The sequence below is a fragment of the Cajanus cajan genome, chromosome 7, assembly GCF_000230855.2.
Source record: "Cajanus cajan strain Asha chromosome 7, NIPB_CcT2T_4, whole genome shotgun sequence".
Classification (NCBI taxonomy): domain Eukaryota; kingdom Viridiplantae; phylum Streptophyta; class Magnoliopsida; order Fabales; family Fabaceae; genus Cajanus; species Cajanus cajan.
The window spans coordinates 44,429,728-44,444,522 of NC_138523.1; the positions used below are offsets into that span (position 1 = coordinate 44,429,728).

Sequence of the window (14,795 nt, forward strand, 5' to 3'; positions counted from 1 at the left end):
GTTTGTTCTATGTTACTCAAGTACATATTCTCTGAATTTCTTTTATCAGTAATATATACCTGATATTCCCTAGATTCATGTTGTCATATATTTTTATCCTTTTGCATTGAGAATTCATCTTATCAAAACATGAGGAAGGACCTTCAAACTAGTAATGTCCAATAACTAAGAAGATACTGTAGCAGTTTCTTAACCAAAAGTTTGATATAGCAGGGGAAGCTGCGGCTGAAGAGGAAGGTAACATGTATGAGAGAAAAATTGCTCAATGATTTAGAATGATTTGTCGATTTGTTATGTTTCATAAAAGGAGTCCATGGATTCCTTGTTGTATAGAGCTTTTACTATGTTTCAAGAAACTAAGATCGTGAAACTATTATCAGGGCGTGGAATTAATGCTTGTTTTGTGCATGGATATGATAATTTCTTCCCTTAGTGGAATCTCTCCTATGATGCCTGATAATTAGAAAACTGGTTTGACATTCACACCAGTTATCTTTGTGCGTGCACACACATTTATACATTGTGCTGAGATGCCAGGTATCATCTTAGTTACCATATGAAGATGAATCATGTCTTGTGAATGATGTCTTTACTAAATTTATATGGTAATTAACCCAATGACATATGAAATATTGGCAGCTCATTTTGAACTCCGATTCATGAATCCTCTTTATGAAACTCTGATGTTTTATGATGCTACCTGGCTGCAGACCTCTTGTTCTCTTTCACAGCCAGATCCACGGATTTGTCTTTTTAATCCTGTGCCATGTCAGTTGTGTGATTCTGTCATACAATTGTGCAACAGGAATAAATTTAATATTTACAAACAATTGTAGTTTCGTGTAAGAAATACAGATGCAATTTCAGATGCCAATCTCATATGTAAGGAATATTCCATAATCCAAATAGAATAAAAAATTGTACCATTGTCATTAAGTTCCTTATTTATACCACATCATTTTTTTAATAGCATTTGTGATGCTAAATAATGGCACTGTGATTGTAAATTTGTAATATGCTATAATATCTACTTACACCTCAAATGCTTGCCTCTATATTCCACAAAAATAACTTAACCAGCAGTATTCATCTTCCAACATGATTGTAGCTGCTGATATGGGAAGAACAGTTTTCATGAATATATGTAAAGGTAAGGAGGAAATATATGTACAGAAGATGGGTGAGACAAACTGTTTATGTGTTCGCAATTCATAGTTGCTTACACTATTTTTGTTCCTTTATTCGCTTTTGTAAATATTCCTCACTTTGAGTTTGATAGATCATGGTGTTATCACTTTTGGAGATTGTATATAAAGAAGTGAATATTATATCTGTGACTCTGTCAATGTGATATATGACATGCATCCTTTTTATTTTTGCTTTATTGTTCGATATTCAGTTATTGGTGATTTGTGTCATAAATATTTTAAAGGAGGTGATAGAGGATGTGTATCAAAACGGATGATTTGAAATCTGCAAAACGTCATGGGCTCCTAATAGATATGTTATATTCTGAGTTTGGTGTATAAGTAACTGACATTTGGTGAAATGCATTCTTTTTTACTGGATTTGCTCCGCATTTTCTTTTTTCAACAGGCTTCTGTTGAAACATAGGCGTACTCTCAGCATACTTCTTTATTATTTGAGCTTTGCAGTAGTACCAGCGAGTACTTTTAACTCTGTTGTTAACCTTTTATGCATATAGGCATTTCTTGTGACTGCTTTGATCCCTCTTAAATGAACTCATACACATGCACCTAACATGTATGTTCCATATTTATTACTGTACGGTTTTTTTTGTGTCATTACCAAATTTTCGGTCCTAATGTTTTAAATTATTGTTTGTAGCTGAGAATACCCTTTTATGCTTGAATCTGGATGACTGTCTTGTCAATCATCTAAAAGTGGAGGTCAAAGTTAGATTAATGTGGAATATAATTTTAATGTCTTTTATGTTCTTCGTGAACTACCACTGATATTAGGTGTGGATCCGGCTGCAAGGTAATAAAGATGGAGCATTATGGTAAAGTCTACCTTACATTTATTTGTCTGCGGAAAAAATCGGTGGCTGTGGTATACTGCCTTAGGAAATATGTCACATATGTTTTGTAATGTGAAAAAGTTTTAGGTAATTAACACCATATATATCTTTGCATTCATCGACTTTCCTTTGCTACCTAGAGCCAGTGGATTTATGCATTATTCTATGAACGAATGGATTTTATTACTTGAAAATCTGCAATCACCAGACTTTTAAAATTTTTAAGATGTTAACAACGCTGTTTGTTTCCCAACGGACACCGAAAGTTGAGTGTTTCTTCAGATGTGACAAAAGCAAGAAAAATGCTAAATGGAATGAATGATTTGGTGGAAGTTGTTTGTCTATTAGTCAAGTTATGCCCAAAAAAAGTCCTCGAGTGATTTTATATGGATAACTCACATCAATTTAGTTTATTAGTGGTTGTTGGGTCCCTAAGTATGAAATAGTCAATCCTCGCGCACCATATCTTAGAGTAATAAAAGCATTTGTGCATACGGCTGATAATACATCATCTAATGCAGTATTTGCTAATATTGGTGTCAAATAATTTAAATCGATTCAAAATCATCTGATTTATTTTGAAAAAAAATCTGAAACATTCATTTTAAAAAATCAATTCAATTATCCAATTTATTTTTACAAAGTAGATTAGTTTGGTTCAATTTCTTTAATAAATTATTATATATAGATATAAAATGGATAATTGCATATTATTAAATCAATCTAGTTTAAAAAAATCTGATTGATGTTTTTTTTTTAATTTAACCAATTCACTTTATAAAAGATGGATCCATTTTTATAAAATAAATTGATTTAGTTTGGTTTAAAATTTTCAAAAGTCCTAAACTAAGGATATTGAAATGAAAATGAGTATATCATTTGATATCTCCAAGCAACAATATATATATATATAAAAGGAGAGATCCATTTATTTTAGGAGGAAGTTTACCTAAACTTACGCCGTTCAATAATTCATATTTTACATCAAATTTTAATGATCCAACTGTTGAATTTTAAGTTCTTAATGCATAGATCAAATCTATCAATTTTTAGAAAATTTGAAAGTCATTTAAGATTTCGTTTCATTAATTCAAATCAATGTATAAAATAATTTTATGATTATCCGTAAATTTGAATTAATGAAATGAAGTATCAAATGATTTTTAAATAAATGGTTCTATGAGGAAGAAAATCTTAATATTTTTGGATAAACAACTATATTATTGTTTATATAAATTATCCAAAGGAATGATATGCTAAATGAGGAAATTTTCTTCACACAATATGTTTGTAACTTGTAAGAAAAAGATAAATATGATAGTTCAAAGACTTTAACAAATGTCATCAAAAGGAAAATTTATTAGATAGTCTCATATTACCACATGTTTATAAATCTAACCAATCACTACATGACATGTATTTAAGTCTTTCAATTTAAGAGAAAAAATTAATAACATTTGATTACATGTGATATAAAGATTAGTTAAAAATCATGTGATTTAAGACTACCTAATAATTTATGCATCAAAATAGAGTAATACTTTGCTTTCTCCTTCCTCCCTCTTCTTTGATCGAGGTTTTCACTAAAGACATCTCTAATGCACCTAAATTTTGGCCCTTACTATTTGAATTAAGATGGAACTATGAGGATAATGTTTTAAAGGATAAGTACTTTTTTAATTTTTAATGCCTCATTCTTGAATCATAGATACCTAAAAGACTTATAGTTCACTTGGATGCGTTGTTATATACTCTTAAATCAAAAAATTACCTCATTTATTTTATATTGTTTCCCTCAATCTATTTCTCTCGAGGTATTTACAAAAAAAACTAAAAATATATTCAACACTAATTTTATCACATCAGTTAAGCCACGATGAATTGCAATTTGTGGAGATAGATGATTCTTATGCCAGATTCGTGTAAATTATTTACTTCGTGTAAATAATTTTTTTCATCACAATTTGATGTTTGGTAGAATTCACATCTTGATTACGTTCAAAAAACATATAAAGTAAACAGTGGGAAATTAATTGAGGAATATGTAAATGGACATGACAGTAGCTAAGTCATTTTCATTGGAATTGACAAGAATATTGCTTCAATTTTGAGAATCTAAAGAGGGCTTGTTTGGTCGTGCAGTCATACAAATTAATACATAAATAATTGAATTTTCACCCAAAATAATTAACGTTTTGACCCATTTTTTTGCCATAGATGAAAATAAGATTCTAAGTAATTGGTGAGAGATTCATGACCTAACTCATTTTAAACTCACGTCAAATCAAACATTAAATAAATTTGATTAAGATTCTTAAAAGAACCTACTTAATTTAAAAGGTAATATATTGGCCATTTAAAATCACTTAGGTTTCACATAACTATATTTAAATAAATATAAGACATATAATGAAGAAAATAATAATAATATTTTTATTATCCTTGTACACATTTTGTACTATAACATTTTGAAACTATATATTTATTAGTTTATTTAAGATTTAAATTTACTGACCTCCATGATGGACTATATTGGTAAACACAAGCCTTTGATTTGAGAGGTAGGTTAGTTTTAAGTCTTATTAAGATTTATTTATTATTATTGTTTCTCCATTCAAATAGCCTTTAACTCTAACAAAGAAGACTAAGAGGGTGTTTGCTTTTCATTTTGAAATGTAATTCTTTCGTCTCTCCACGTTTACATACGAATTTACATAGAAGCAGTTATTCATTGCTTCAAGTTGAACTTGAAAAATCACGTTAAAACGCGAATGCAAATACATGGTAAAGCTAACAAAGGAAAGTAAAGATACGTGAACACTAGCACACTACATATACCCTTATTTTAAACATGGACCTATCCCCCAGTTATCACCATTCAACCTTCATCAAGATTTTTTTGAGCATTGCTGTCCAATATCCTTTTTATATTTTTTATTACATCACTAATTTAATTTCATATTTTTTCTCTTTCCTCATTATATTTATTTATTTATTTATACAATAAATTATATAAAAATAGTTTATATTTTTTTATCGATGGTATGGAACAGAAAGAAAAAAGAAAAAAAAACTGACAAGAGTAACTTTTTCTTTTTTAAAATTGGCAGGTAAAAGGGTGCATATTTTTTCCACCTAACAGAAACCATCACTTTTCATAAAAAGACAGAAAAAGTTAAACGTAGATGATAAAGGGAGACATCAGTGTATGTCCCATAAAGGTTAAACTAATTAGTAAGAACGTGAAAATTGTGAGAAAACTCAAACATGTTAGAATTTGAAATTTATAATTGCTGTTATGAATTTAAAAAATACAACTTCAACCCATTCGATGATTAAATCATTATGCATATCTAATTTTTGAAAGGTTAAAATTATAAAGATCCATTTAAATTGTAAAAAAAAAACAGAGAGGTGTCAAAACAATTTAACCTATAACCTACATAAAAACTATTGCAAGGGTTCAGTAAATGGTATATTTTAGGTCAAAAGAAATCCCTGCACCCAACATAAACAGTGTCTGGTCTTGGTCCGTGCCGCCACGAAAGCTGCATTCTGAAATTTGTACGTCATCACACTCGATATCATCAACATTCAACAACTGGTGCCTAATGTTTTTCTCCTTTCGAATCTCAATGTTCTTTAAATTTCATTGGACATTAATTTTAGACATAATGTTTTTCATTAATTGCTTAACATTAAGAACTATTACAAGGTAGATCCTTATTCATGGCAGATTTAAATTACATGGCAATTGCCAAATTCCAACGTTCATCAAGTTTTCAACGAGAGCTAAAGAAAGGGCATCGGAATGATATAACAATAGAATAATATTTGTGGCATGGAGTAAGGAATATTGTATGGTGTGAAATGTGAATTGCGGAGTCAACAATGAACATGCTTGCATGCCACTAAAGGTAATGTTTATTTTAATAATTAAACATAAGAAAAGTGTCTCTAATTTAGGTTGTTCGTCCCATACATACCCTTTGTTCTGCAAAATGTGCTTTTGGGATGTTGTGAGGAGAGTCCGTGATGAGCGGGTAAACAAAAGCCGCGTTCATCAGTTCCTTTCCATTTAACAGACCAATCAATGACCATGCAATGCATGTCTCTTGCTACTAGTTGGTTTAGCAGCAATATATTTCCCAGTTTATGATAGGGAAAACCTAAGTCATCATTATGCATATGTACTACTATTATTCAATTGCCATATTAAATCCCTTTAACTCGTCTCACCTTCCAATCAGGAGTGATTGTTGGAACACAAATGCATAAACATTACTATATATGTTTGAGTAGGGTGCAATGTTGAGTGAAGTTTTTTCTTAGCTATACTTTTCGTGTTAGACTAATTATGAAATTCAACTTTTACCACTACAAATTAAGAACCTTAAAGTTAGGGTAAAATGTGTTTATCTTTATTTTTAAAAAAATCGAATTCAGTATTAGTCCTCTGAAAATTGTCTTATTTTTTTGTGTTTCTAAATTGAAAATACTTCATTTTTTTTATCTTTAAAGTAATTATGTTAACATTTAATCGTATATACACTTTTTTTGCAGTCATAATATTTAGTGACAGATATAAATTGTCGTAAAATATATTTTGAGAATAAAAAGTTATATGTTTCCAAATTAGAGGATAAAAATAGGACAAAATTGCTTTGGATGATTAAAATCGAATTAAAATATAGAGGGATAAGCTATTTTTTTCAGTTGGTAAATATTTTTCACATTTTTTAATTAAAATTAGGTCCTTAATTAAGAATTTCAACAATTAAAAAGTTATAAATTTTCTCTTGTTTTGATTAGCTTCTTTTATACGCATTAAACTTTCAACAATTAAACTTTGATACGCATTGTGCGTTTTGCTTTCAGAGATAAAAAAAAATCGAATAATTTATATTCTAAACTAACAACACGATCATTAGAATCTCAGTGAGCATAATCATACAAAATAATACATATACACAATAAACTCTTACCTGTCATTTTAGTTTTCAGAATATTTCTCTGTTTAAAATTACCAACATTAAAAATATTAATTGTTTTAACAATATCCTTAAGAATAATTGTATAGTAAAAAAAATGAATCAGATGAAAATATTTAATCTCAGAGATTGATATAATTAATTAATTTCTTAAAATGTGTACATTACTTTTAAGTTTTAAGAAGAGATAAATTGAGATAAAAAGAAGTAAAAGAGTGGAATATATTTTATAAATATAGAGCATGTATGTAGGAAAAATATAAATGAGCTGGCTTCTGATCATATATTAGTGGAATGCTTTCTCACAGAACAAAATTCCAGGTGGCCTACAGCTGTATAATGATGCCCATGCTAAATTACCATAAAGCCCTTCATTTTCCATTTCATTTATGCCATTCACATGTGCGCCGCTAATGTTATGGCTGTTCCATCCCATGCCAGCTCAGCTCAACCTCCTTCAACCAAATTCTCTAACTAAAAACCATAACAAATGTGTAAAACCATAATCTATAAAATATTAAATAAAATCTGTTGATATATGCGTAAGATATAAGGAATTTAATTATTCTTTAAATAAAACCTTGTGAATGAAGAAAGCTTACTCCTACCTAAACTAATTTATCAAGGGAAATGATAATTTCATAACATTTGTATAGCTAATTTTTCATATAAAGATGGTATCATAAATTGTTTGTATAAGTAAATGAAATGAAAATTTAAATGGGCTATTAAGTAATAACCCTCTCCAACGGTCACTGAGTGAGTGAGTAGAAAGACCGTAAAATCTCGTACTATAGTATTTACTAGGGTCACTTGTGTGGTTCCCTTCAAATAAGGAGGTTGTGCACGTAATTTGACACCAACGAACACAAGAGAAGAAGAGTTTGGTGGTGAATATCATCAGTATTATTAAGCCCTGTTGTGAGCATTTGATGTATAGAGCGGAGTCATGGGCGAGTCAAGCGACTCTGTCTCCATTGACATTGATTTGATACCCTTAGGAGGAAAGGTAATGTAATGCCACTTTCACACGTCACAAAGTGTCAAGAGAAAAATCCCTCTCCAACTTTGGCTTGTGTTTTTCTGAAATGGAACTCGACTGGAATTTCTGTCATAAATCATAATCATAGTGCTTAACACTATTGTGGTTTTGCAGGAATGCACGGTGAAAACAAGTAGAGGTTCTGTGTCCGTGCTTGTTTGTGGGGATCAAGAAAAACCCGCTCTAATAACCTACCCGGACGTCGCTCTCAATTGTAACTTTCTTGTTTAAATTTCTGTTTTTTTTTTTTATTTTTGTATATATTCAAGTTCAATATGAATATGAATGAATTTCCTCACAGAATGATGCTCCGTGTCTTTTCTATGTGGTTTGGTGAAAATGTTTAGGATTAGAAGCAAAGCAGCTTTGTTTTTTCAATCTTGGATTCCTGTATTGGATGTATGATTACCACAAATTGATTTTGGCCTTTTGCAGATGTGTCTTGTTTCCAGGGTCTGTTGTTCTGCCCAGAAGCAGCTTCTTTGTTGCTTCACAACTTCTGCATTTATCACATTGATGCTCCCGGGCATGAGGTCGGTATTAGCATTCTTCCCTTCCTTCCAAGACATGTATGAACATATAGCCTTATCTATGTTACGGTGTCCCTTTTCATAACATGTTTGAATGTTAAGGAATCATGAAATATTTGTGATTTAGCTGTTAAATATCCCGGAGTTGACTTGGATATAAAAGTTCAAGGGTGTGCTCTCCTCTCCTAGAGTATAATTTGACTCTTTTATCATTTGTTTAAGAGTTATTGCAGTTGGGAGCTGATGTCATTTCTTCAGATGAACCATTGCTTTGCGTGGATGACCTAGCTGACCAGATTGCTGAAGTGCTTGATTTCTTTGGGTATGTAGAGCGTCAGTTATTCAAAGTATTCCTCTGCTGAGACTATTCCTGTATTGTTTTAACTGGAAGAATGTGATAACTATTGATGTCATGCAGTACAAATAAATAGATTATTTGTGCATGGCTAGATAATTTAAACAATGGGAAGTGAGTACATATAATAAGCTTCTTCTTAAGCTTAGCTTATGTACAAGTTAAAATTAATACAAGGGTTTTTACAAATTAATTTATGCATAAACTAATTTTAGGTTAACCTATTTCATTTTTCTTCTTATTTTTTATCTCGTAGCTGGAAAATTTTATCTAAATAAGTCCTATGTCTATGTAAAGAAACTAGGGTATTTGTTATTGAATACATTTTTAGATTACTGAAACAAGCCTCTTTGATATTCTTACTTTGTTTAGGATTTTAACCCTTGTCCAAAACCCTCTTAAATCAGGCTAAGGGAGGTTCTGTGCTTGGGTGTAACAGCTGGTGCTTACGTCCTCACTCTATTTGCTGTAAGTTGGCATTTGTGAATTATAATTTTATCCACTATAACAATACGGTATAGTAAACCTCGTGGTCTTTCGAATTTGGCAGATGAAATACAAAGAACGAGTGCTTGGGTTGATTCTTGTTTCACCTATTTGCAAATCTCCTTCATGGACGGAATGGCTTTACAACAAGGTTTAATCTCTGTCAGCATTGGCTTTTATGTTATCTATTGAAGTATCGGTAACCATATTAAGGACTTTAGTAATCCATTAACTGGCAAGGATGCATATGCATACCTTTTTAGTATACAGCAAATGCAAACCAACACGAACACTTGGTCACACGTGTGTCTGACATAGCAGTAAAAGTCTGCGCCAGTATCATTGGCTTTCATATCACAATTCCTCAGATATCTAATAAGTTGTAAAGCAATGGAAAGAAAAAGGAAATTCATTCCCCTTGTAAATAAGGTCTACCTTGTTGGAGTATTAACAGACTCCAGCTGTACCGATTGAGTTTCATTCAAATTAAATTACTCATTCAAAATGTATAATGTTATGTTATCATTTGATTAGGATTAGTTTTAAATTCAAATCCTCATAGCTTTGCTAATTCAGTTGTAACAATCTCTCTATAACTCTATTATCACATCCTTTTGAATTCTCTTGAAAATTAGTGAAACAATACTTCTCTGGATATATCTCTATATACCTAAGGTTTTCTATATCCATTTATGCAGGTCTTAATGAACTTATTATACTTCTATGGTATGTGCGGTTTACTGAAGGAATGCCTTCTGCAGCGTTACTTCAGTAAGGTAATCTTCCCATTCTTTCCCCTAACTTATGAAGGTGGAAGGAATCATTTCTGTATGTGACACTACTTCTCCACATTTGTTGTAGGAACTTAGGTGCAGTGTCCAGGGAGCAGAATCAGACATAATACTAACTTGCCGAAGGGTATGAACATCTCAATTACAGCTAATACATATATTTTGCCTTGAATAAATGCATAATTTATATCTGTAGAATTCTGACCTCGTATAGTCTTTTCTGTTCTATAATTACAGCTTCTGGATGAAAGGCAAAGTTTAAACGTTATGCGATTTCTCCAAGCAATTAATGCGTAAGTTATAATGTTTTTGACAAACCTGATTGTATTTTTTTACTTTCTCCTGGTTCCTGTATTTTCTCCCCGTAGGTATTTAATTCATGTGAACCGTTGTATACAACCATCATGTAACTGCTGGTCCCTGTTATTATTGTTGATACTTTAAATATTCTTCAGATGATTCAAATATCAACAGTATATTTTGGTGGTTTGCTTATCAAGTTTATACTAGTTGTTAGAAAATTCTCTTCTACAGTTCGAATTTGAAATGGTGATAGTTGGTATTGCATACGGCTTATTCTACAGGGGAACCAATTTCTAATCTGTGGCTACTGATTTCTTCGATTTTTGGCAGATTAACGTGGCATCTAAATGAAAAAATATGACAAAAGAACGCTACTTTTTATTAGGATATTGTCCTATGACATTATCTTCCACATATGACAATATCTTCATATGGTTTTCTCCTTGACTTGTTGGATTTCTTATAAATATGGTACTTCAAATATTCTTCAGATGATTCAATAGCATATTTTGGTGGTTTGCATGAAATTCATGCAAGTTGTTAAAAAAATTATTTTCTACTACTAGAATTTGAATTGGTAATAGTTGTTATTTCATACAGTTTATTTTACAGGAGAACCAAATTCTAATAATGGCATGTAAATGAAAAAATGAAAAAAGAATGTAATTTCTTATATTGTCCGATGATATGATATTCCACGTAGGATAATTTCAGTAAAATGCTGAAAATTTTAAAACTTGGCAAAGTATTATTGTTTCCTTGATTTTTTACGAAAGTGGTTAACTGCTTGCAGAAGGCACGACCTCACTGAGGGTCTGAAGGACTTGCAATGTAAGACACTTATATTTGCAGGTGAGAGTAGCCCATTCCATGCTGAATCTGTGTACATGAGCACAAAAATGAACAAAAAAATCTCTGCACTTGTTGAGGTAGGTATACTCAGGATGCTCCTCAAATCTAGTTGAGAAAGACAGACAGAAATAACATGATAATAACTTTATAATACTTGCTCAGGTTCAGGCTTGTGGATCACTGGTAACAGAAGAGCACCCAAATTCTATGATAACACCACTAGAGTGTTTCTTAATGGGTTTTGGCTACCACAGACAAATACATGTTGCTTCCTCGTCAAGCAATGGCTCAAATCCAGCAAGCCCCTCTAGTCATTCATGCATAGCACCAGAACTTCTCTCCCCAGAGAGTTTAGGAATTAAGCTCAAGCCCATCAGAACCCGTGTTGATGTTGAAATCTAACTTAGTCCAGCTAAAAGATTGACAACAACAATGCAGCAGTGGACTGAGCTAAAGCATTGCACATAGTTTAATATATAGCTAGTGTAGGATATATTCTTTGATTATGTTGGTGGACTAATGATCTTGTTTGCAAAATGGATTTTTTCCTACCAATGTAAAAAAGTAGGAGGTATCTTATAGGATATTCTTTTACTAATATTGTTTTTTGAGATAGATCTCACCAAAATCTATTCTGGAACTTGCTGTGCACCTTACTGCTTTTAAGGTTTAATGAACCTCAAGCAATAAGGACTGTTTGTTACTAATGTTGATTTTTTTAAGTGAATATATATGCATTAATTTTGTCATTATTTTTGTCGGCCAATAGTTTAAATTATTGCATTGAGAAGTGTATTTTGGTTGCTTGCTCTGTTTTATGTTAAGCCTTCAACTTTTAAAATTATGACACACAGATCCATTAGCGGCTAGCACACATCGATAGGAAGTGCCCCATGTCAATATTGTCGCATTTTTTGTCTAATCATAAAAGGTAATTTACTAATTTTGTCCCTGCCATCTATGTTGACGCGGTCTTTATCAGTTGAAAGCGTTACCATTTACCAGTGGAGTAAGTTTTACGTTTATAATAGGATAGAAAATTTTGACCCATGAAACGTAAAAGCCCACAAGGTTTGAAAACCCGCCTTTTGTGCCCCACAAGATTAAAACGCATTCCCGTAATAAATAGACTAGCTCATTTTCATCATATTGATCATTGTTTAAACCAATTTCAACTCATTTAACCAATCATATCTTTTTCTCTTTTATCTCCCTCTTTCTGGTTGTCAAATAGTATTTTAGTTGTCCAAATGTAATTTTTTGGAATAAAAAACACACCCTCGAATATAAGATTTACAACTCACATAAGAAATCAATTTAACTCTAGTTGTGGTTATAATAGAAATTTAGAGTAACGTTAGGAAATTGGAACAATTGTTATTGGGTTTTATGCAATGTCTGGTTACTAACACATTATTGTCAGGTCACTCACATTCTTGGGTATACTTTTCTTTAACACATTCATCTGGAACTTCTAAATTCTAATCACATGAAAAAGGTAACAAAGACTACCTTTCTAACCTGTCTGTCACAAAGGAATTAAATAAAATTTATCCAAGATTCAAAATGAAGTCTGCGACGAAGCTTCGTTTACAAATTTGAAAATAAACAGAAACTAACAAGCCATTTCTGAAGTAGAAGACTCGCTAGAGAAACAGGAAACCTATAGATCATATTCAATCTACCATGAAACCTTGGATCAGTAAGACGAAACACAGAATTCGCTGCGAAACAATGGCACAAGATAACTGTCTCAAGAACTATGTAAACCAGTCACAATCAATGATAAAGTTTGTAAGACTTTAAATGTCTATTGTGATGAACACATTACTTATAAACACGTGTTCTCTGTAGTGATAATTATGAATTTCCAGGGTTGCTAATTTTCTGTTACTGATTTACTGTAAACCTTAGAATTTAGAAAGCTACATGTTGCACCTTACAGAGTTGACACGACACCATTTTACTTTTACATGGATTTGCATCTAATAACCTCCAGAGGACCACAAGAAATACACTCAATAGTAATAACAAGAATAAAGTAAACAAGTTCTTGAAACCTGAAATGAAGAATTTGTAAAATTAAATTTTATAATCTCTTAATTTTACGGAGGCATTTTCCAAATTCAATAAGTAATATGTGTTTACTCAACAATAATTCATGGTGACTTCTGTGCTTTAATTAAATACATGAACTTACGGAGAGGGTTTACAAATAATAACTGCAACATGAAATCAATAGCACCATAGCAACAACTAAAAAGTAATAAATAAATAAAAAGGGAAAAAGACAATTAATTCGAAAGTATATTAATCTAATTTGTACCACCATCCCCATTGTCGATAACCTAATCCATGGCTTCCTAGATCGGCACGTATCTCTTCAAAGCCTGCTTCCCGGCAACCGCAGCGGCGGCGGCGATCCCGCCGATGGCGCCGGCAATAGCGGCGGCCCTGTAGAGCGCACCGGTGCCGAGTCCGGCGACGGCGCTGTTGACTAAGTCATCGGTGGCTCTAAAATGGATCATCCCGCTCTCGAGGCCCGCGAAGATGAGGCCCAAGACGCCGAGCGAGTTGCCGAGTCTGCGGCCCGCGTGGCCCCCCGAGTTGAGGACTCGGTTGAGACGGAGCTTGAGGGAGTCAGCGGGTTCGGCCTCGCGGAGGCCCTGGGCGGTGCCTCTGGCGGCGCCGATGAGGGCGCCGGAGAGGTAGCCGGTGCCGGTGTAGTACTGGAGGTTGTCGCCCCAGGAGCGGTGGGTCCTGGCGGCTTCCTCGGGGAAGAGGTGGTCCGGCGCGGTGGGGAGGTTGTAGAGGTTTTGGATGGGAACGTTGAGGTCCTGGTAGGGATGGTAGAGGCGCGTTTTCTGGTCCTTCGACGCCATGGCCGTTCTTGGAAGCGTAGGGTTTAAGGGAGATTAAGGGTTTTGTAAATTTAATATTAAATGTTGAGATGCCAAAACTTTACTACTATTCTTTTTAAACTAGGAATGTGTATAGACAATTTCTGATATTACCCTAGAGATTCTGGGTAATTTTTTTTTATTTTTTATTTTTTTTTTGGCTGTATTTTGGCTAATTTTTTTAGGTTCGTTCCTGGAATATCCACCGCCGACAGCAGTGACTAATCTCCTCGTTACGTTGGAGGCACATCAAAGGATGGGATAGCTGGCCCCAAGATTTAACGCAGTTGTATACACAAGGCAGGATTCTTTGGCTAATTTAGTTATTGCCAAATTTTGTCTTTTAATTTTTTTTAATAAATAATTGATGAGAACACACCAATTATCAAAGTCTAAAAGTTTAGAGCATAAATTGCAGAAGAAGAAAAATAAGACCAAATTCATTAAAAAAAATGTATATAAACTATAAAGTGCAATTAAATCAACATTTTTTTTTTGACAAAT

The 14,795-nt window shown here is 32.6% G+C and overlaps 2 protein-coding genes across 2 annotated transcripts; one reads left to right on the forward strand and one right to left on the reverse strand.

The window, feature by feature from the left end:
• Positions 1–7,799: 7,799 nt before the first annotated feature.
• LOC109795533 (protein NDL2) lies at positions 7,800–12,143 on the forward strand. Its single transcript, XM_083059805.1, has 11 exons — positions 7,800–8,041; positions 8,189–8,288; positions 8,510–8,607; positions 8,838–8,926; positions 9,367–9,427; positions 9,510–9,596; positions 10,144–10,221; positions 10,307–10,363; positions 10,474–10,529; positions 11,333–11,468; positions 11,554–12,143. The coding sequence occupies exons 1-11, from the start codon at positions 7,982–7,984 to the stop codon at positions 11,791–11,793; spliced, it is 1,062 nt and encodes a 353-aa protein (XP_082915931.1). The 5' UTR covers positions 7,800–7,981; the 3' UTR covers positions 11,794–12,143.
• Positions 12,144–13,516: 1,373 nt separating this feature from the next.
• Positions 13,517–14,352, reverse strand: TIM23-3 (translocase inner membrane subunit 23-3). Its single transcript, XM_020376135.2, has one exon. It carries the CDS (start codon positions 14,271–14,273, stop codon positions 13,755–13,757), a length of 519 nt encoding a protein of 172 aa, XP_020231724.2. The 5' UTR covers positions 14,274–14,352; the 3' UTR covers positions 13,517–13,754.
• Positions 14,353–14,795: the final 443 nt, after the last annotated feature.

What these genes read in the sequence shown, in the direction of transcription:
- TIM23-3 (XM_020376135.2), bottom strand. Translation starts at nt 14,273, where the DNA reads ATGGCGTCGAAGGACCAGAAAACGCGCCTCTACCATCCCTACCAGGAC.
- LOC109795533 (XM_083059805.1), top strand. Translation starts at nt 7,982, where the DNA reads ATGGGCGAGTCAAGCGACTCTGTCTCCATTGACATTGATTTGATACCC. An exon ending in ACGTCCTCACTCTATTTGCT is followed by an intron (nt 9,428 to 9,509) that starts GTAAGTTGGCAT and finishes CGAATTTGGCAG; the next exon opens with ATGAAATACAAAGAACGAGT. An exon ending in TGCAGCGTTACTTCAGTAAG is followed by an intron (nt 10,222 to 10,306) that starts GTAATCTTCCCA and finishes CATTTGTTGTAG; the next exon opens with GAACTTAGGTGCAGTGTCCA.